The 21,643-nt window shown below is 37.9% G+C and overlaps 1 protein-coding gene across 2 annotated transcripts; it reads left to right on the top strand.

The window, feature by feature from the left end:
* The first annotated feature begins 4,266 nt into the window (after window positions 1-4,266).
* Window positions 4,267-21,643, top strand: LOC311294197 (U3 small nucleolar RNA-associated protein 14 homolog A). Of its 2 annotated transcripts, none has more exons than XM_084414917.1 (15): window positions 4,267-4,596; window positions 4,798-4,888; window positions 6,137-6,207; window positions 7,488-7,552; window positions 7,636-7,784; window positions 8,360-8,515; window positions 11,175-11,294; window positions 13,337-13,431; window positions 13,513-13,636; window positions 13,726-13,803; window positions 13,904-14,276; window positions 16,079-16,485; window positions 16,774-16,958; window positions 20,204-20,303; window positions 20,577-21,643. In XM_084414917.1, exons 1-15 carry the CDS (start codon window positions 4,559-4,561, stop codon window positions 20,871-20,873), a joined length of 2,349 nt encoding a protein of 782 aa, XP_084271043.1. In that variant the 5' UTR covers window positions 4,267-4,558; the 3' UTR covers window positions 20,874-21,643. The 2 variants fall into 2 exon arrangements, with proteins under 2 accessions (XP_084271043.1, XP_084271044.1); XM_084414918.1 differs by having other exon boundaries at window positions 16,082-16,485.

A 21,643-nucleotide genomic window follows, 5' to 3' on the forward strand; every position in this document is an offset into this window, starting at 1 on the left:
TTGTTCCAGGATCAACAAAGATGTCGATGCAGGAACATGTTGGTGAAATCAGGTTCTGCAAAGTTGATCAAAGTTTGCACTAACGCATGTGATTTATGGAAGGGATAGTTCGTACAAAAATGAAAATTCTGTCATCCTTTATTCACTCTCATGTCATTCCAGATCTGCATGACTTTCTATCTTCTGCTGAACTAAAAAAAAAGTAACTGATGATAAAATTAACATTTCTCTGTGAACTATCCTTTTAAATATATTTATCACCGTTAGAGCGTGTAACTAATTTACAAGATAACTGATCAGCTCTATTCTGTGATTTAAAAAAAAAAACTTGAAAACTTCAGGGCTGATTCAAGCTGATCATTTGCCGCAGCAAGAGTGTTTATCTCTCACACACACACACACACACACACACACTCTCTCTCTCTCTCTCTCTCTCTCTCTCACACACACATGTCTGGTTCACTATCTTTGTGGGGACTCTCCATAGACTTAATGGTTTTTATACAGTACAAATTCTGTCCCCTAACCCTACCCCTAAACCTACCCATCACAGAACACTTTCTGCATTTTTACACTTTCAAAAAAATATAATTTAGTATGTTTATTTACCCATTCCCCTCATGGGGACCGCTGGCTGGTCCCCACAATGGAGGTGATCTCAGGTTTTACTATCCTTGTGGGGACATTTGGTTCCCACAATGTAATATAAATCAAACGCACACTCTCTCTCTCTCTCTCACACACACACACACACACTCTCTCTCTCACACACACAAACACTCTCTCACACACATACACACACACACACACACTCGCACACACACATTCTCTCTATCTCTCTCTCTCTCTTACACACACAAATAAAAAAAACATTAAACACTTGTTTCCGGGTTTTGGCCTACAAAAATATGTCATCCCTGCAGCGCTCTTTAAGTCAGGACTATTTCTTTACATAGGCATGTGTCCGAAATCGCCCCCTATACCCTTAGGGCACTATATGAGGGAACAGCCATTTGTAGTGGCGTCTGAAACCATAGTGGACGTTATCGAGTGCACTCATTCAATCCCATAATGCACCGCAATAACGAGTGTACAACCGATGTTAACTCAACGGCTAGAGAATACCCATAATGCACTGTGAGGGTCGCGCTGAATGAATTACCACGTCTCGCCAGAAGAATCAACCATCCATCCATATTCCAAACCGCTGATCCAATATGGCTACAGTGTAATATTATTCCTTTCTAATTGGTTATTAAATTGTTTAATTAAGGTTTATACATAGTTTCCATGACAGAGTTCAAGATAAATCTTTTCATTACTTCTGGAGCTGCCAGTTTGCGAAGTTTCAAATGATTATTAAACAGCAAGCACAAACTTTACAAGGCGGTGCACTCAGTGTCTGAATTCACTCACTCGTTTTCATTCACTCCGTCCAGTGGACTAATACAGTGTAATAGAGAATGGTGAATGAGGGTATCGGGGGTGATTTCGAACACAGCTATGGAGAGTTATTAACATTAATTAATAAACACATCAGGACCAGCTAATCAAGAGGTGTGTTCGACTTGAATCTCTCTCGCTGTACTCTGATGTCAAACACCGATTAATCGTATCCAAAATAAAAGTTTGTGTTTACGTAATATACAGACCCTTTCCAAAAAATTTGAATATCATGGAAAAGTTTATTTCCATAATTCCATTCAAAACGTTAAACTTCCATAGCTTATAGATTCAGGGCCCACAACTTAAACGATTTCAAGTATTTAGTTGTTTATTTGTACATAATTTGGGCTTCCAGCTCATAAAACCCACGAAAACAGGATTTCAAAAAATTTGAATATTACATGAAATCACACAGTAATTACACAGTGATACCATGGTCATTGAACCAGGTTTTGGTTCTTTTGGCAGTGTGGGCAGGTGCAAATCCTGCTGGAAAATGAAGGAAGCATGAAGTGCTCTGGAAATGTCCTGGTAGACGGCTGCATTGACTCTGGATTTAATAAAGCACAGTGGACCAATGACCTCTTTTCTGATGAGAGCAAATTTTGCATCTCATTTGGAAACCAAGGTCCCAGAGTCTGGAGGAAGAATGGAGAGGCACACAATCCAAGATGCTTGAAGTCCAGTGTGAAGTTTCCACAGTCTGTGTTGGTCATCGGCTGGTGTTGGTCCACTGTGCTGTCCACTCAACACAGCCGTCTACCAGGACATCTTCAGAGCACTTCATGCTTCCTTCAGCAGACAAGCTTTATGGAGATGCTTCCTTCATTTTCCAGCAGGATTTGCACCTGCCCACACTGCCAAAAGAACCAAAACCTGGTTCAATGACCATGGTATCACTGTGTAATTACTGTGTGATTTCATGTAATAATGAAATCCTGTTTTCGTGGGTTTTATGAGCTGGAAGCCCAAATTATGTACAAATAAACAACTAAATACTTGAAATCGTTTAAGTTGTGGGCCCTGAATCTATAAGCTATGGAAGTTTAACGTTTTGAATGGAATTATGGAAATAAATAAACTTTTCCATGATATTCTAATTTTTTGGAAGGGTCTGTATGTGTGTGTACTGTGTACAATTATTTTGTATATATAAATACACACATATGCATGTATATATTTAAGAAATATTTGCATGTATATATTTATACATAATTTCTATTACAGTTTTTTTATATTCGCTGGTACTATTTTCACAAGTAAGGTGTACATTTTCAAAACTCTTAGTACAAAAATCCAAACCGATCACACTTGTAACACAGCTAGTCATTCTCTCAAACCCTGATCTCATGCTTTCATTACAGTTATACACATTTCAGTCCACATAATCAATGTTTCATACACAAGATTATTGTAATATGTAATGAGAACATTTGGTTTAATCACAGAAACACAACAGTATGATCTTCTTTCCATTTAGTACTTTTAACAATCAGTTCATTCAACAGCAAACAATGCAAGACACATGTTTCAAATCACCGTTGTTGCTGAAATAATTACAGTAATACAGGCTACGGTTGCCACATTAGAAAATGCACGTGCATAACCTAACTTACTGTATGTAACTGAATCCATAATGTTTGTAATAGTATCTATCCAGTGTGTTATCAATGAAGCACAGCCATGAGGTTCTGTGCTAGAACAGAGTTTGCTGGCAATGAATACAGTAAATGATTTAGACTATTTGACTGAATATAGTGGACCTTTACAGATGAAGGTTGAGTTACAGGAATGTAACAACCATGTCTCTACCATGTTTACAAGTATCACATGGCATACATACTGTAATGTAAAATGCTGTATTTGATGCCGTCTGTCTCCCTTCTACTGATGCATCTCTGATCAATCTGATGTTTTACAATCTCGACTGTTTCCTCTCCCTTATACTCTATTCTGCTTTACAATATTTGCACAAATGGCAAATGTCTCTGTATCTCTCTCTCTCTCTCTCTCTCTCTCTCTCTCTCTCTCTCTCTCTCCCTCACACACATAGACACACACATGCACACACTTTGAACATAGTGGTGGTTATTATCTATAAATCACTTATGTAAAAAGAATTCATTACTTTTGGTTATCCATATCGGAAATTGCAAACAAGTTCTATAGAAAATGTATATAGAATCAATATCTATAGAAATCTATAGGTGTACCAAATGATTCATTGATTAAACATTAAGATCAGTTGGATTAAATAATAGACAAATGTATTAAACTGAACAAGAAGAGATGCAAATCAAAAGTTTGATAGTAAGAGCTGTGAATGAAACATTTATGTAGACGAAACACTAAAAGGATACTTTGTGATTTTGTGTATTGTGCTAACACAATTGAAAACATTACGAAATGTGCGCACTTTTGATGATCTGTTGTGATATTAGCACTAAGAGTTTTGAAAATGTACACCTAACTTGTGAAAATAGTACCAAAGCGAATAAAAAAAACTTTTATTTTATATATAAATAACAAATTTTTCTAAAAATATATACATGCATGTGTGTGTATTTTTAAATACAAAGTACACACACATGTATACACAAACATTTATTTTGGATGTTGCCCAGCACAAAAATAAATACTAATTCCATTGATGCCGCCAACTCTCTGGTTACCAACATTCTTTAAAATATCTTATTTTGTGTTGAACAGAAGAAAGAAACTCATACAGGTTTGGAACAATATGAGGGTGAGTAAATCGTTTTTCAGGTGAACTATCCCTTTAAGATCTTACTCCTTGTCGTTGTTGCTGTTCCAGACTCCAGTCCAGTTGGTGTCAGTAGCGCTGAATCCTGCACTCCAGCACAGGAGGGGGCGCTGTGCGCTTCTGCGGCTTCACACACACACGCTAGTAAACACAAGAGTCAGATGCCGCTGGAGACGTGCGTCGTGAAATCGTGTCTTTCAGAATAACATATAGATATAACATGTTGGTCTTTCGGAGTTAACGGACATATTGACTTCCGAAATCTCTGATTCTCCTAATCAGGTCGAGGATACATGAGAGAAATCCACAGTTGTTCCGCTTCTCCTGGACACGTGGTTAAACTGCAGCATGGCCAAATCAAGCTCTCTTCAGAAAACAACATTAAGGTTTGGTCGTGTCGTCTTTATCTTGTTACCCATATTAAAGTAGCATCTTTTCAGATATCTAATGTTTTTTTTTTTCTTTTTTTTTCACATATTCATACGAGGCATTGGCTAAAACCAGCACCAGTCTAAAATATAAGTGTACCGTTTATCCGTGATTATATGAGCAACGACTCTTATTTCTTGTTGTGTGTTCCTCCACAGTAAAGGAGTGAAGGTGACTTTCACTACGGCTGCTGATGAAGAGGAGCTTCCCATCGATGATGAAGAAGCCATCAGTGCCAGTGAAGATGAGGTACTCGCCATCATCGTGTCATGCTCTAATGACAAGTGTAGCCTACTTCACATACACTACCGTTCAGAAGTTTGGGGGCTGTAAGATTTTATGTTTTTAAAAGAAGTATCTTCTGCTCACTAAGGCTGCATTTATTTGATTTAAAAAAAAAACAGTAATATTGTGAAAGATTATGACGATTTAAAATGACTGTTTTCTATTTTAATATATTTTAAACTGTAATTTATTCCTGTGATCAAAGCTGAATTTTCAGCATCATTACTCCAGTCTTCAGTGTCACATGATCCTTCAGAAATCAGTCTAATATGAGGATTTGATGATCAAGAAACATTATTATTATCAATGTTGACAACAGTTGTGTACAATTTTTTTCGAAATTCTTTGCTGAATAGAAAGTTCAAAAGAACAGCATTTATTTAAAATAGAATATGTTCTAGCATTATAAATGTCTTTACTGTAACTTTTGATCAGTTTAACTCATCCTTGATGAATAAAAGTATTGATTTATTTTATTTCTTTCCCCAAAAAATAAAATAAAATAATTCTTACTGACCCCAAACTTTTGAACGCTAGTGTTTAATGTTACAAAAGCTTTAGATTTCAGATAAATGCTGTTCTTTTGAACTTTCTATTCATCATAGCATCAAGAAATAAAAATGTACACAACTGTTTTCAACATTGATAAAAAATGATGAATGTTTCTTGAGCATCAAATCATCATATTAGAATGATTTCTGAAGGATCATGTGACACTGAAGACTGGAGTAATGATGCTGAAAATTCAGCTTTGATCACAGGAATAAATTACACTTTACTGAATATTCACATAGAAAACAGCTGTTTTTAAATTGGAATAATATTTCACAATATTACTGTTTTTGTTTGTATTTTTAATTAAATAAATGCAGCCTTGGTGAGCAGAAGATACTACTTTTAAAAACATTAAAAATCTTACTGACCCCAAACTTTTGAACGGTAGTGTATGTACATATTTCTTTAGCTGTTTTCTATTTATTTATTTTGTGCCACAAACAGTTGGTGTGATAAAGTTGCTTGTTGTTGTTGTTGTTTTATCGATCGAAGACTTCAAACTAGGTTTTCAAACTCTTCCTGAAGCCAGGAATCGTTTTAAAAAAGATATTATTTTATATTATTATTTTAATGTTCCTCGAGGTTCACTTATAATGTTTTAGTACCTGTGCCAAATTGATCCAAAATGTTTAATTCTTCTTTTCTTTTTCTATATAGGAGGGCAGTGATGATGAGAGAAAACACAACAAGCTCCTGGAAGCCATCAGTTCTCTGGGTGGAAGAAAGAGGTTTGAGACATTTGAGATTTATCTTTTTAGCACTGGTCCATGTGAAATGAAAATGCTTCACTGACAAAAACAAAATTCTGGTCAGACTGGACAGAAATCTGAAAATTGTAATGTTTGGAACATGGAATAAGTAAATAATTCTAATTGGCCTAATTCTGAATTTGAAAAAGGCATGAAAAATGAATGTGAACACATTCTACGGAGCCCCTAAAGGGACATGGTTAGGCTTGCTGCGGTTACATCACAGTCCATCAGACTTCACTTATCAGGTGAAGATAGTACGGAGAGATTTGTGGGAGGACGATGTGGGAGGAGTTGGTGCGCAACAGATCCTGAGCATTATTGACAAGTATAATCTTGTAAAGTGTGTGGTCAGAACCGCTGCTCACTATACACAGAGGACGCATGATTGCAAACTGGAAAGTGAAAGGTAAAAGCGATTTCAAATCCCCACATATTGATAGCGGCTCCCTGATACCTGTGAATTATATGCAAAATAAATTACCCAACTATATAATTGCGAGAGAACGCAAAAGCATTGAAATATACTTTTTTTTTAATGCACATTGTGCACAAATTTTTTTTTGTTTAAACTCCGTTTTCTAGATTAAGCACCTATTGGAATAAATCGTCTTGAACGATGATGTGAGTTACTGTGGCAATTTTCAATGCAGCATGAATGACTAACTGTGCGTTCACACCGGACGTGAATAGCGTGTCAAATTCGCACCTGCCGCGTCTAGTTATACGTTTGACCACTTTGTGTCCATTCCCGCGTCGAGCGAAACTGACGCGCGTAAAAACAAAAGTTTGAAGCGAAATTTACGCGCGTCAGTTTCGCTCTTGCTCCAGGAAGTCAGTTTCACCATTTGCTCCAGGAGCTGCGCCTGGATGACGGCCGCTTTCAGCAGTACTTCCGCTTGTCCCGCACCCAGTTTGATGAGCTGTTGTCCTGCATCGGAGCGAGGATCACCCTCGCCCACATAATCTGTCATTTATTTTTGTATTGATGATAAATGGAGCCAGCCTCCAAAAGTAATTAACCTGTCTTTGCCTGTCAATGGCAAAAATGTTGGCAATCACAAAAGAAAATCTAAACACTGCATTAAACTCACTAGCGCGATCCTCCTAATATGGCGTCGAAACAAGACAGTTACCCAGAATTCAACACGTCAGCTTCACATTCTCCACTATAAATCTATTTCCAGCTGTCAGAAGTTTTTACCTGCTTGTGTACTTAGCATTGTTCTTACTAACAGTTTGATTCTTGTTTATCCAAGGAAAAAGCAGAATGAGCGTTCTGAAGCAAGTGTGCAGGTCTCCGAGTTCTCCGTCAACGCAGAGGGTAAGAGCAGAATGCGTCGTACTTTATTCACATCTCGATCGAGATGGAACATCAGTCTGAGGTTTTGTGTATTCTGTATAAAGGCACTGGAGAGAAAGTCAACCTTTCTGACCTCCTGGGAACCGTGGAGAAAACCTCGGGGACCTCCAACAAGACCAAGAAACAGCTGAGGAACCTGCAGAACAGCAAAGAGACTCTGGAGCTGCCTCTCAACAAACAGCAAACAGAGAAGGTCACGAAACACTGCGTCTTCAGTTCAGTCACTCGCTCTGAGACACTGACAAGCTTGTCGCTTTCTTTTTAAATGATTAGCAATCATCAGGGATATCATTTTAATCATGTACTCCATATAATCCTCAAATTCATGTCAAAGCAAGTAGCAATCAGGGGTGCATTTCCCAAACGCATCGTTTGCCAACTATGGTTGCAAGTTCAGTTTAACTCTATTGGTATCGATGGAGCTTGCGACCATAGTTGCTGTACGGAATCGCACCCTGAATGGGATCAGTGACATTTAGTGTCAATAATCACTGGGACCAAGTCATTTACTCCTTGGTGTTCAAGACTCAATTTTAATGTGATTTTTCTAGTCTGCTTTATTCTGATGACACCCTTGAAGAGGGCTTTTAGCTAAGTCAGGCCACTTTCAGTTTGAGTTTTTACTAAAAACAGATCTTACACATTCTACTAGTTTTACCCATTTTACTGAATATCCTTGAACGACTTTAGCCTTAGAAGCTGGCATGGAGTGAACATTTTTTCATTTCTTTTTATTTGCTGAATGTTTTCTCTCTACTATGTCCACAGATTCAGAGAGGCATAGCATATGAGAAGACCGCTCAAGAGGTGTCCTGCTGGAACAGCATCATAGCGCAGAACCGGAAGGCTGAACAAGTGGTGTTTCCTCTGAACCAGGAACCCTCAGGACCTAAACGTGTGGAGCAGGTCGTGGCTGGGTGGAAGGTGTGGATGTTTGTTGGTTGATTTTTTTACTTTTGGTAACAACTAAACAATGAGACAAACTGAACCATGACAAATTTGAGCTGTCTATTAAGGGTGCACAATTAGATCCTTTTGAGGCAGATTCTGATATCCAATGTTGTGACACTGAACGGTTCATTGTTTATTTTCAGAAGAGCCTCTCTGCCATATTTTTGTGTGTAATAACTTAATAAGCTATGTTGCAGTAAAATTCACCACATTGTACAATTTCAGACAAGAATTTACGTTTAGAAAAATTTCAACATTTAATAGATGTAGAATGTTTAAAAGATAGATAAGAATATCAAACATACCAGATATACTTAAAGCTACACTGTGTAATTTTTTTAAGTTGATTCTTAGCAAAAAGCACTAAGCACTTTGTTCTTTCAAAATTATATGTGCTCATTAATGTGTAATTACTTGTAATTAAGTATTCTCGTAAGCGTAGAATCTGCCATTTAGAACACATACGAGTGAGTCGCTCGAATTGCGGCAGCCATGTTGTGCCTTCATCTTGAAAATACATTAGCCAAAGAGGGACATACCTGGAAATTCAAGCTTCGCCTTTCGCGTTTCTACACTCAGTGGCACCGTGACGAATGCGAGCGGGAGGTTACTCGCGACTGCCGGCAGATTTGAAATAATACGGCCACCGTAGGAATTAAAATTTTGCGAGCAAAGATGTATTTGGTGATAGAAGAAAAATGTCAATTATACAGTACAGTATTTCGGGGGCCTTAAAGGTGCATTGTGTAACATTTAGGAGGATCTGTTGACAGAAATGCAGTATAATATACACAACTATGTTTTCAGTGGTGTATAAAGACCTTACATAATGAACCGTAATATTTTTATTAGCTTAGAATGAGCCATTTCTTTCTACATACACAGTTACATACCGACATGTTTCTACCGTGGCCCTAAAAGGATAAACGCGTTTCATCACTGTTGTTCTTCGTGCAAAGAAGCTAGCTAAAGTCAGCGAATAAAACACTGACACAATGATGAACAAGTTACAATAATATTCGCAATAACATATCGTTTTACTGAGTAATTAAGTAAACCTAATTTCTTAATTTATCTTTGTAAAGAAACCTCATTGCTTAACTGGCTACTCTTTGCTGTCTCAGACGACGACATCATCTCCTGTCGGCCACCGTAACTTCTGTTGGGTGCAATTCGCAACCTCACCACTAGATGCCGCTAGAAATCACACACTGCACCTTTAAAGGGACTGTGTGTAAGAATTTCTCCCATCTAGTGGTGAAATTGTATTTTGCATTCAAACGAATAATGCTCTCCAGCGCCTCACTTTTTCAAATGCACGTTGCATCTACGGTTGCCGTTATGTATTAAAAAGCTATGACAGGATGTCTTATAATAGCACTTCGAGTTTTCCTTCGGGTGAACAGGTTTGTTATTTAAAACAAACTGAAACTTGAAACAACGAAAAAAAGAATGTTACAGTATGAATTACTGACTGGGAAAAACATTAACTATGGTAGTTAGCAGTAATGCCTTCTTTACTCGTTATATTTTTTGAAGTATGTGCATTGTTAGATATCATCATCATCAGAGCCTTCTCTAATGTTACTTTACTCAATAGCTGCTATTCATCAAAGAGCCTGTTTAACTTTTAACTATAAATGTTCTACTGTCTATATAATAAAGTACACAACCAAGCAAAAAGCTTGTAATTAAGACCGTAACATTGACTTGCCTGTCGAGAAGAAAGCAGGCAACTTCAGGGTCTCTTTTGAAAGCTTTCTCCTGCATTAGCTATCCCGACATTAACCCTTGTTTTTGTAATCTCCGGTCACGTTTCCTTTTACGGTCTATTTTGGACTTTTTCGACGACGAGGACTCCTTATCCTGTGACTCATATGTATGTATGAATGAACGGTGTATAAATAACCGTGCAGTGCATCCTTTTAAACTTGCCGTGGCAGTGACAAGCGCCTCTCACTGCTCTGCTCCTCCGCTTCTGCTGGCTTCAGTCACGTGACGCTGGTTCTGAGCGAAACGCGTTGGCCTAGTACTTTATGTCCCTCTCTGCTATTATAGTTTTTTAAGATGGCGGAACTACATGGAAGCCTCCGTGGACCTACCCGTCCCATGTATATAAAGATAATAAATTCTTCGTTTACGAGGATTAGTCTGATTATTGGCATAGGTATTTGTACACCATTGAGGGCATATTTATTAATAAAAATATTGATTTTAGATAATAAAATACCTAAAAAGCTACACATTGTCCCTTTAAGTAACAGTTCATTCACATTAATAACATGGCTTTCAAAAACGAATGGCCGTTTTGTCATGTTTTCTCGTCTTTGTTTTGTCTAAGTCACTGTTTATTTTTATTTTTTCTGTAATTCAGTGATACAGATAATTACTATTATCTTGAATACAATTCACAAATGTTATTTGTATAATGCGTTTCGCAATACCTCGTTTCAAAGCAGCTTTACGGAAAGTTCGTGTTTCTTCATTACAATTTTTAGTGTTACCATTATTCCAAATGTTTCCTCAATGTAATTGTGTTTCTTTGCACGCTGACCAGAGGTATCTAAAACATATGTTTGAAATAAGCACTTGCTTTTATTTTAATAATAACTGTGTGTGTTCTCTGTGACAGGTTCAAACTCCTCTTGAACAAGAGATTTTCAGACTCTTGCACAACAACAGCCAGCCAGTGGTCGACCCTGTTTTGACTCCCGTCGAGGAGGCATCACTGAAAGCCATGAGCTTGGAGGAGGTATGACTCTGATAAGGGCATGTTGATATCACATGACTTACTATTGCAACTACTAAGACTAGTGCTCAGGGTGCACAAACACAATGGCATGGATCTGCATGTGTGCTTTTTACCACACAGTCCAAACAGAATGTGTACAAGTGGGAAAATCTACAAGCACAATAATCCACAGCTTCCTTACAGATATTGAGAATAAGCAGCATAGCACTGAAGCACTGGAATAGAGACAGAATCTTAACAATGTCTATTAATTATATACTATGTATTTAATGGATATAAACATAAGGAACAAGAAGCTTTAGTATGGAGGGCTGCCACATCTCAAGCGTGAGCAGCACGTGTTTTGTCGCTGCCCACATCAGTGAATGAAAGCGTTCACATCGGAAGCGTGACGGCCAACCCTTTAATTCATTAACATGGGCAGCGACAAAACACGTGCTGCTCACGCTCTGCTGACGCTTGAGATGTGAAACAGAAGAGGTGCTTGAATCGAGATTGCAATCTTTTAATGGTTAATCGTGCCAGTCTAGTATGTGCTTCTTTTGCTTTAATGACAGCATGTGCTTGAGCTAGCATGACTCCATTGATAGGTGTCCATTTCCATAAGGAAGCCCTTTAGTATGTTGCAGTTATAAATAAAATCTGGTTTGGTAGAATCCACATTTTACTGTAGTTTATTTTCCAGTTGGCACATTTCTGCCATTGCACTGTGTATGTATGTGTATATATATATATATATATATTAGGGGTGGCACGGTACATGAAAAAACATCCGAACCGTTCGGTTCGCTTGTCTCGGTTCGGTGCGCGTGTGCGTCGCGCGGTTTGCACGGTTCGACGCATGCGCAATGTAGCCTCGTGCCCGTGCTAATACAATGCTAAATCATAAATCAGACATATGTAGAATTACATTACAATGTCCAGCAATCGATTTATATAGTACACTGAGTTTACCTAGACATTTAATGAGATCTACTCCACTATATGTTGTTTTTTTCATGTGAATAAATAGGCTACATAGATCGACTGTTCCACGTAGCCTAATGGTCCAGTGGCAGAACTTGCCAAGCGTATCAAAGGTTCTGAGTTCTAATCTGCGATCGTATATATTTTTTTCTTTATCAAAACCGATTATGTTTATCAGCGGTTGTATATCAAGCAGGGACCGATTTGTATGAATTTTGTTTTATTATTTAATCGGAACGAGTAGCCTTGAGTCTCCTCAATGGCTTGAAGCGCGCGTCCGAGTGATGAATGTGCGGCCGCTGCGGTGTGTGCGCGAGCCACGAGAACACTGTATCAGCACCACTGATCGCAACTGCAACGAGCACTTTGATCACTTGATTAAAAAAACACATTTCAGCGCTAAATTGCTTCTTATTTAACAAACGAATGAAACAAATACTTTGCTAGTTAACTGGAAATGTTTTATTTATTTGTATTGGTACACCCGTGCTGCAAGATAATATCAACCCTGGCAAAAAATGGTGGGGACATGTCCCGCCTATGATGACGAGACACGAGGATAAATTGACAAATAACGGTCCAACACAGCCCACGTAGCTCTACAGATGATGGACCTCCAGGGCCACTGAAAGTTTCCTCAGGGTGACTGCTCACTCATATTACTTCAGAATGGGAAATGAGAAGCTGCGTTTTGCAAACACACCCCATTTATGAAATAAATAAATAAATAATTAGATAATTCAGCTATATATCATATGCTGAAGTAAATTTTTGGAGTGTTAAAGATTAAAAGAAAAAACAACAACATGAACCGTACAGAACCGAAAACCGTGACCCTAAAACCGTGATACGAACCGAACCGTGGGTTTTGTGAACCATGCCACCCCTAATATATATATATATATATATATATATATATATATATATATATATATATATATATATGGATCCAAATTGATGCTTATGTTTGCTGATCAAGCAGAAAATTAACTGTTCTATCTTTGTTTTTTAGTCCTGCTCTCATACTCTACATTCTTTTTGTATTTCACTTTGTAACAATTTGTTTTTCCTGGCAGGCGAAGATTCGTCGTGCTGAGCTTCAAAAGGCAAGAGCGCTCCAGTCATACTATGAGGCAAAAGCCAAGAGAGAAAAGAAAATCAAGAGTAAAAAGTGAGTTCTACAGCTGAACGTTTCTGACAACTTTTTTGTTCGTCTGTCTGTTAATTTAACTACAAAATATGTCTTTCTCAGGTATCACAGGGTTCAGAAGAAAGCCAGACGCAAGGAGTTTCTGAAGCAGTTTGAAGATATGTGTAAGACAAATCCTGAAGGTGCTTTGGAAGAGCTGAAAAAGATGGAACTGTCCAGGATGACGGTGTGTGGTGAAACATGGAAAGAGATGATGACGAAGAAGTGAGAATCATTTGGGCTAAAATATATTTTCCTTACATGTTTTCACTACAGGAGAGGATGTCTCTCAAACATCAGAACAAAGGCAAGTGGGCCAAATCAAAGGCCATCATGGCAAAATATGATGATTCGGTAAGTTATTATTTTTATACCGGAATGGGATGGAAATCATGAGTAATATTTAATGTCATTTACTAAAACTCGATAGTGATATTTGGGTATCTCCCATCAGGCACGTAAAGCAATGCAGGAGCAGTTGCAGATGAACAAGGATCTTACACAGAAGATGGTGGTGCTTTCTGATGATGAACATGAAAGTAAGGACGACGAATTGGAGACCGTTCCTGATTTTGTGAACGATCCTGAGCCGATCATTGACTCGGTCAATCCCTGGATGAAAGGCCAGCTTACACGTGAACAGCCTGAGGTCAGTTGCGTCACGCCCGAGGTCATGTGCGTCGCACCCGAGGTCAGGTCCGCCACACCCGAGGAGGCTGAAACAGCAGTCGAGGAAAACGAGGAAGAGGAACTTCTCCGAGAATTTGAGAGGAAGAGGAGGCTGAGGCAAGCTGATGAAGAGGACTCGACTCCTGCGGAAGAAAAGGGTATGAGACAAGAAAATAGTTTACACACATTTCAATTCTGTCATTGTTTACTCGCCCTCATGCTATTATCCAACTCTATATGATTTCTATCTGCTTGTTAAGCAAGGAACGTCCAACATCTTTATGAGCACTGCTTATTCTTGTCAAACATTTAAGCTAAGCTTGTGAAAAGTCACAGTATACACTACAGTGTCTGGTCTCACGGTGTCCCGAACACCAATACTGAATTGACTGTCTGGCCAAATAAGATTTTTGTATAGAGATAAAGTTAAGGATCATGATTTTTCTGTGGTGTTACAGCACGCCGTGAGTGTATATTAGCACAGTTTGCTTTTGGCATATGATTTTAGACCCTGGCTGTGTTTGAAATCGCCCCCTGTACCCTCATTCACTATTACCTTCATTACTCCAGTAATATAGTCCACTCAAAGGAGTGAATGAAAACTAACGAGTGGATGATTCAGCTGCGGGCGCCATCTTCTGGACAGAGGCGGGAATACATTTGATACGCTACTCTCCACCTCTCCACATTTGACTACGCTACAAATGGCTGTGCCCTCAAATAGTGCCTTATTTAAGGGTATAGGGGGCGATTTCGGACACAGCCCTAGAAATGGTGATGCATGCATCAGACTTGACACACGAATAAAGTCCAAACATCAAAAGTAGACTGAAACTCTGTCTGTGTTTGACTCAAAACTATTGAATGTCGTGCATTTGGACCGGTTGACAGCTGTTAGTCGCAGTCTACTTGGAAAAGAGCAGATTCAGTATTCTGCACGATATCTGCTTTTGTGTTCCACAGAAGAAAGTCGTACAGGTTTTCATCGAAATGTTAATGCGGAGTGTTCAGCATGAATAAATCGGTTTTATTTTTGCATGTTACCAATAAGTAAAAAATGGCAGACGGTCTGAATGAAATTCACTCTCTGAAAGTCGGTGGCACTTGTAGAAAAGTAGAAATCAAAGCAGTTACTTCGGGAAACAAAAGCTGCTGTGCACCCGTGATCGTCACGCAGAAGAATTTACAGTATTTAAATGTTTTCGAATTGCCATTCAGCTTTTTGTATTCACTTCTGGTGTTTATCAAACAGCACCAACTACTTTTTGTCCATCCACTGAAAGTCCACACAACCAAACTTGTCAAACTTTAAAAAAGTTCAAAAAGACATTGTAAAATTATCCATAGGAATCAAGTCTTCTGAAGAGAAAATTGTTTTGTTTTAATATAGGCTTTTATTCAGATATAAACATTGATCATTACACTCATATAAAGCACATTAGATATGGTCAACCGAATCTCAACCATTCTTACATCGCGCATCAAGCAAGTACATTTGAGATTGTGTTTGCTATATTTGATGTGCTTTATATGTGTGAATTGATTGATCAATGTTTATATCTGAAGAAAGGCCTACATTAAATCTGTTCATCATGTGAAGTGGTCGTCGTGTCTCTTCATGAATGTTTTGAAGCTTAAAAATGTTCAATGGACTTTCAATGGATGAACTAAAAGGAGTAGGTGCTGTTTGATAATATATTCATCTGTGTTTTGAAGACGAATGAAATGCTTACGGGTTTGGAATGACAAGACGATTCTCATTTTGGGGTGAATTAACTCTTTAATCCATTACTTGTTCATTGAAAAATGCCTTTAACTTCTTGGCAGCTTACTGCTTACTTTTGCAACATTTCTGGTGATTTAATAGACTTGACCTACTTCGATTTGAATACAAATTTGAAAAAGTTAGGCAGTGTATGTGATGATTTTCATTCATACTATTTGTCTTGTATTCTTTTAGCAGAACATGCAAGCGAGGTGGTTGACGAAGATGTGGTGCAGATTTCTGACAATGAGGAGAATGATGATAAAGAAGAAGAGGAGGAGGAAGAGGAGGAGGTGGATGTTTCTGAGTTTAACACCCTTTTCAAGCTTATGAGGAGTGAGAAGTCACAGGAGGGGCAAGAAGATGGAGAGGGACTTTTGGATGAAGGACCGATTCGAGTCCAGAATATAGAAGATCTGGAGGTTTTGGGTGAGGTTTTCGAGCCCCAACCCACTGTGGCTCCATCTTTGCCTCAAACAGCTGTTGCAGAGGCGACTTCAGCGCCAACCAAGAAAAAGAACAAGGAAATCGACCTCCGTGAAGTACTTACCAAAGAAGCCACAGTCATCAAAGTTCCCTTTTTGCCAACAGTGGTTGAAGATGTGAGTTGAATTGGGGGGGGGATGTATGTAACCAATAGATCATGAGGGTAGACAACACATTTTATTTTACTAACAAGACTGTCAGATATAGATGTATAATGTGTTCTTGTGGACAAAAATACTCCAGCATGGGTTATGAAAATAGACCTAATATTCTGTACATCCCATTGAATCATCACCCGGGACTACGGTCTGTCTCCATTAACTTTGACATTTAGTTTTTGAGTTGTTGCAAGAAACATCAAATGCTGCTTTTTCCTGTTTAAAATGGTTTCACTTTCTTGTTAGGAGCATGATGAACAGATTTCTATCATCAAGGAGGCTTTCGCTGGGGATGATGTCATTTCTGATTTCATGAAAGACAAAAGGAAACAGGAAGCTGCAGCGAGGCCCAAAGTGGTGGACCTGACCCTGCCAGGCTGGGGTGAGTGGGGGGGTGTGGGGCTCAAACCCTCCCGCTGGAAACGCAGAAGGTAAGAGTGATAAATCTGTTTTTTTAAATAAAATTTCCCATCTTTCTTGTTTGCGATTGACATTATATGTTTTTCTGATTGGTTTGGAGCGATTACCTATGGTCTGACAGCATGCCGTCCAGACCAGTAATTGAAGTGAAACTATGACTTTGAATGTCTGTAATCACTTTAATGATGAAAATCGTTAAGTGCAGTATGTGCACTGTCAATCTTTCATATGCATAACATGGTTATGAGAACAATATTGAAATGGAATTTTGGTCACTTCATGCGTTTTCTCAGATCGAATAGCTATCCGATCGTGAAAAGACCCGGTGTAAATGCCCTCCGAGACGGATTTAACTCAAACCACTTCAGGAGTTGTTCTGAGACGCACTCCAGACGAAACTGGACAAGTGTAAATGCATCTGGTTGTTGAAACCACATTATGTAAATTTTATTCATCTCAACAAAGCTAAATAAAGAAACGTGTGAGAGCGTGTTATTGGCTATATGACGTTATAGCCAGATATAACAGCGCTACTGCAACACACATCGCCGCAGATGAGCAGCAGGCGTAATGATATGACGCAGCGCCTGAAAATAGTCCCCAGCTCTGTAACTTCCAACGTGACCGGGACTAAGTTTGTCTAACCTATTAGACCTATTTTCAGGCGCTGCGTCATATCATTACGCCTGCTGCACTCATGGTACGGCAGCAAAGTTTCTTGATTATTACGCAAGAATGAGAGTATAGTTCCTAGCCATATCAGCCTAGAAAATCGCAACTTTACATTTTCCGTCGGTCTTAGTACACGATGTAACTACAGAAGAGTCATGTTTTAAATAGGAAAAATATCGAAACTCTTTGGTCATTTTTTTGAGAGAGATGCTAATGGTCCTGTCCGATTCAATGATCTATGCTAAGCTATGCTAAAAGTGGTACCGCCAGACCCGGTCGAATGGATTCAAAAACGGTAAAACTCAACTGTTTAACTCTGGGGGGGTTGTAAAATGTGGAGATTTCCAAAAAAAGTGGAGTATCCCTTTAATTAAAACGTTAAAATTAGAAATCATTTCATATTTAAATATTGAATAAATAAATAAATAAAACATCTCATAGCTTTATTTATGCAATTGTAAATGCAGTGTAAATATATTAATGCCAGTTCTGATGCCGCTTCTGTGTCACCTCTGCACTGCAAAGATGGATTTTGATTTAATGATTTAATTTGACTGGTAAGAGTGGTATTGTGTTATAATTCTAATAGAATTTAGTTTTAATGTTAGAATTTGACATAAAAGGTGTTGCACACATCTAAAAATGTCCATATATAGGTGAAAATGCGCCTGGAAATCTATTTAAGATGGCAGATATTGCCCATTAATTAAATGTTTTTTTAATTTCTGTCAATTCTGTGAACTGCATCGAATATGAAAAATATGAATATCTTCGTGATTCAGCTGTCAACAACAGGCCTAAACCGGCCATGGCACCAGCACAAAAACACAATCAGTAAAATATCATCTAATTATTATTATCAACAAAACTTTTAAAATATCGCGATATATTTTTGTCAGTATTGCTCACCCCTAATGTACAGTATTCATTTTGATTTCTTCAGGTCTTAAAAAGCTTTAATTTTGACTTTAAAAAATGTGCAGCAACCCTGGTTTTGTACAAACACATTTATGTGACTGTGTAAATGGAATTGTTTTGATAAATCAGATAGCTATCTGATCAGTAAACACACATGAAGTGACCAGGTGTAAACACGCCCTTAAATTCACTGTGTAAATTCAATATTATTTGCGTCATTTTGCATAGAGACAATTCAATTTAATTTATAATTGTACATTTACAGTGTATATGTCTGATGAATCTCATAGAAAGCATTTAATAACCCTCCATCAAAACAGTTTTTTTGTTCATTTACTCTTCAGCTCACACAACTCAAATGGCAATGCACAAAATTTACTAATTTATTTGGAACAATCTTTTTTTTAAACTGTTGATGCATTAATATCATCACATGATATCATCAATATTACTGAGACCACTACTGATTACTTACATAAAAGTACAAGTTAAGTCAGCCTTCTTGCATATTATTGCTGTACCCACAATGCACAGTATTGAAGTGGACTAGGTTTTAAATGTACGCACAATATTCTATGAACAATGTAAAACATTTTAATCTTAAATGTATGCTAAATGCTACTGGTTTGTTTCTTGTTTTAAAAAGGCATGTGCTCTTCTTGTTTAAATTGGAAATGTCAACACTTCGAGGGAAAACCACTATCATCAAGCCGATTCACATGGACTTTAATATGCAGAGACAACCATAAGCCATTTGTTGATTACCATCTAAAACACTGTGACTCTCTAAATGCTCTATTTGTCTGAGCATTTAATGACCCTAAATGGAGACACTGACTCACAAACCGCTTCATTTCAAACTCGAGCTATTGGTTGAGACAAGGGGAGTGTTTGAAACCAGTCAGTGTTTTAGCAGTTCTGTCTGGTGATGCAAGTTGACCAGAAATTACACACTTAACCTTTAAACATGTATATAGTCAACATGCAATCCAAATTTCCCCTTTTTCCAAACATCAGTGCACATTATTCCTGAGGAATTTTTTTTTTTTTTTTTTGTAATCTATGATCAAAATGTAATAACTTTCCTCTTTTTGACTGACATCACCTTGGCCACACCGACAGAGAAAATAATGCGAACTAATGTGATGTAACATTGAGTTGAATGTAACCAATTGACTTTATATTGAATGTATTGTTTTGGGCTGCTGTTTTAGGTAATGCAGCTTTTCTCAAATGTTACCAATAGTTAACAACACAGTAATTTAATACTGTTCATGTAAAAAGGGTTACAACAATAAAAACCATAATGAAAGGTTTGAAACAAGTGCTACCATTAAAGATGACCCATAATGCCCTTTTATAAAGTCTTGCTACCATTAAAGATGACCCATAATGCCCTTTTATAAAGTCTTGGTTTAGTGTTTGGGCTCTACTAGAATGGGTTTTTATGTTTGAATGTAAAAAAAAAAACCTTCTTTCTCATATATTTGAGATTGTTGCAGCCTCTCTCTTGTCAGTCTGCCAGTATCGCTTGGTTTAGTTTCTGTCTCTATGAAGCCCCTCCTTCTGAAAAGTGCAAAGTGCTCTGATTGGTCGACTGGACCAGTGTTTCGTGACTGGTCAAGCGCTTTGCGAAATGGTCTTAACGGTTCATTTGTCTCTGTAGGTTTAGGGTGAAAATGGCCCCACCGCCTCCAAGGCAAGACCAGAAACTGCCTGATGTCATCATATCAGAGAAGAGAAATGCATCACTCGCTCCCCATCAGGTAAACAATCGCCTGGCAATTGCATGCAACACTCAAAAATATGAAATTGATAGTATGATATATTGAGTATTACAATCTCATTCTTGTGAGAGTGCATTAAATTTCTGAATTTGAGATGCTAAACAAAATATGTGATTTTGTTGAATTAATTTTTTTTGCATTGACTGTAACAAGTGACAGGAGCTTGAGTGCGGCCAATTCAAATGCTATCTGATGATTTGAAAGGAAGCCCAATCCTGCATTTCTCTAATTATTATTGTTTTGTTTTTTTAGGTTAGTCATCTACCGTTTCCCTTTGAAAACACGGCGCAGTTTGAATCTTGCATCCGTACTCCTATTGGGCCGACGTGGAACACACAGAGCGTTGTGAAGAAGATGACGAAGCCTAAAGTTGTCACTACAATGGGTGCGATCATCGAGCCTATGGTCAAAGAGGACTTCATAAAGAATAGGACCACAACGCCAGCGGCTAAAGGACCAGCAATCATGTTTAGAGAGGACAAAGGGGCGAGAAGGGGCGCAAAACGGCCATCAGAAAGAAGTCGAAGATCACAGAAGAGGAAAAAGTAACAGACTTGGAAATTTGTGACTTCCGTCAACGGATATATAGATTTTATTTGTTGTGAGGAAAATGTTTCAAGAAGACATCTCTAATAAATCACCAAACAAACTTTTTGTATTTCTTTTCATTTCACACATATATTGATTTGTATGTAACTGATGGATGATAGATGAGTGTACACCCACTACAGGGGCCAGTTGTGTGAACGGCCTCTAAATTCAGACTGTTGTGAGACTGGAAGAGAGGGCAACTCTCTGAGAAAACAAAGGAAATTATCATTTGAACTCTTCACTTTTCCCCCATTCTTTCTCTCTCTCATGCTGAGATCACCTGAAATTCACCCCAAAATCTATATGGTTTAATGTGAACAATTAGCATACAACACTATTTGAAATGTCTCAGTGTGACCGGTACAAAGGTCTCATACCCAAAGAAGTAAAACAAAAGGTTATACGTTTTTAAGAATTTAGAGATATCTTGCTTACAAAAATTGTCTTCCATGCAAATGGCATCCTGTCCTCAAAAGGTGTAAACTCTGGAGACCATGATGAATGCAAATTCTCATATTTAGCACCGGTTTAGGTTTCTGTCGTGGGCTGTGTTTATAAAGAAATGTCTTTCACACACTCAGCCTTATGTATAATATTTTTCTGAGTCAGGTACATCTTTTACTCTTTATCTCTGAGCATTTCATGTTTTGTATTGATTATCTTTGAATTGATTATGTAATTGGTTTAATACATTTAGCTGACATAATAAATTGTTACATTTGATTTTA

Source organism: Rutilus rutilus (assembly GCF_951802725.1).
Source record: "Rutilus rutilus genome assembly, chromosome: 7".
Classification (NCBI taxonomy): domain Eukaryota; kingdom Metazoa; phylum Chordata; class Actinopteri; order Cypriniformes; family Leuciscidae; genus Rutilus; species Rutilus rutilus.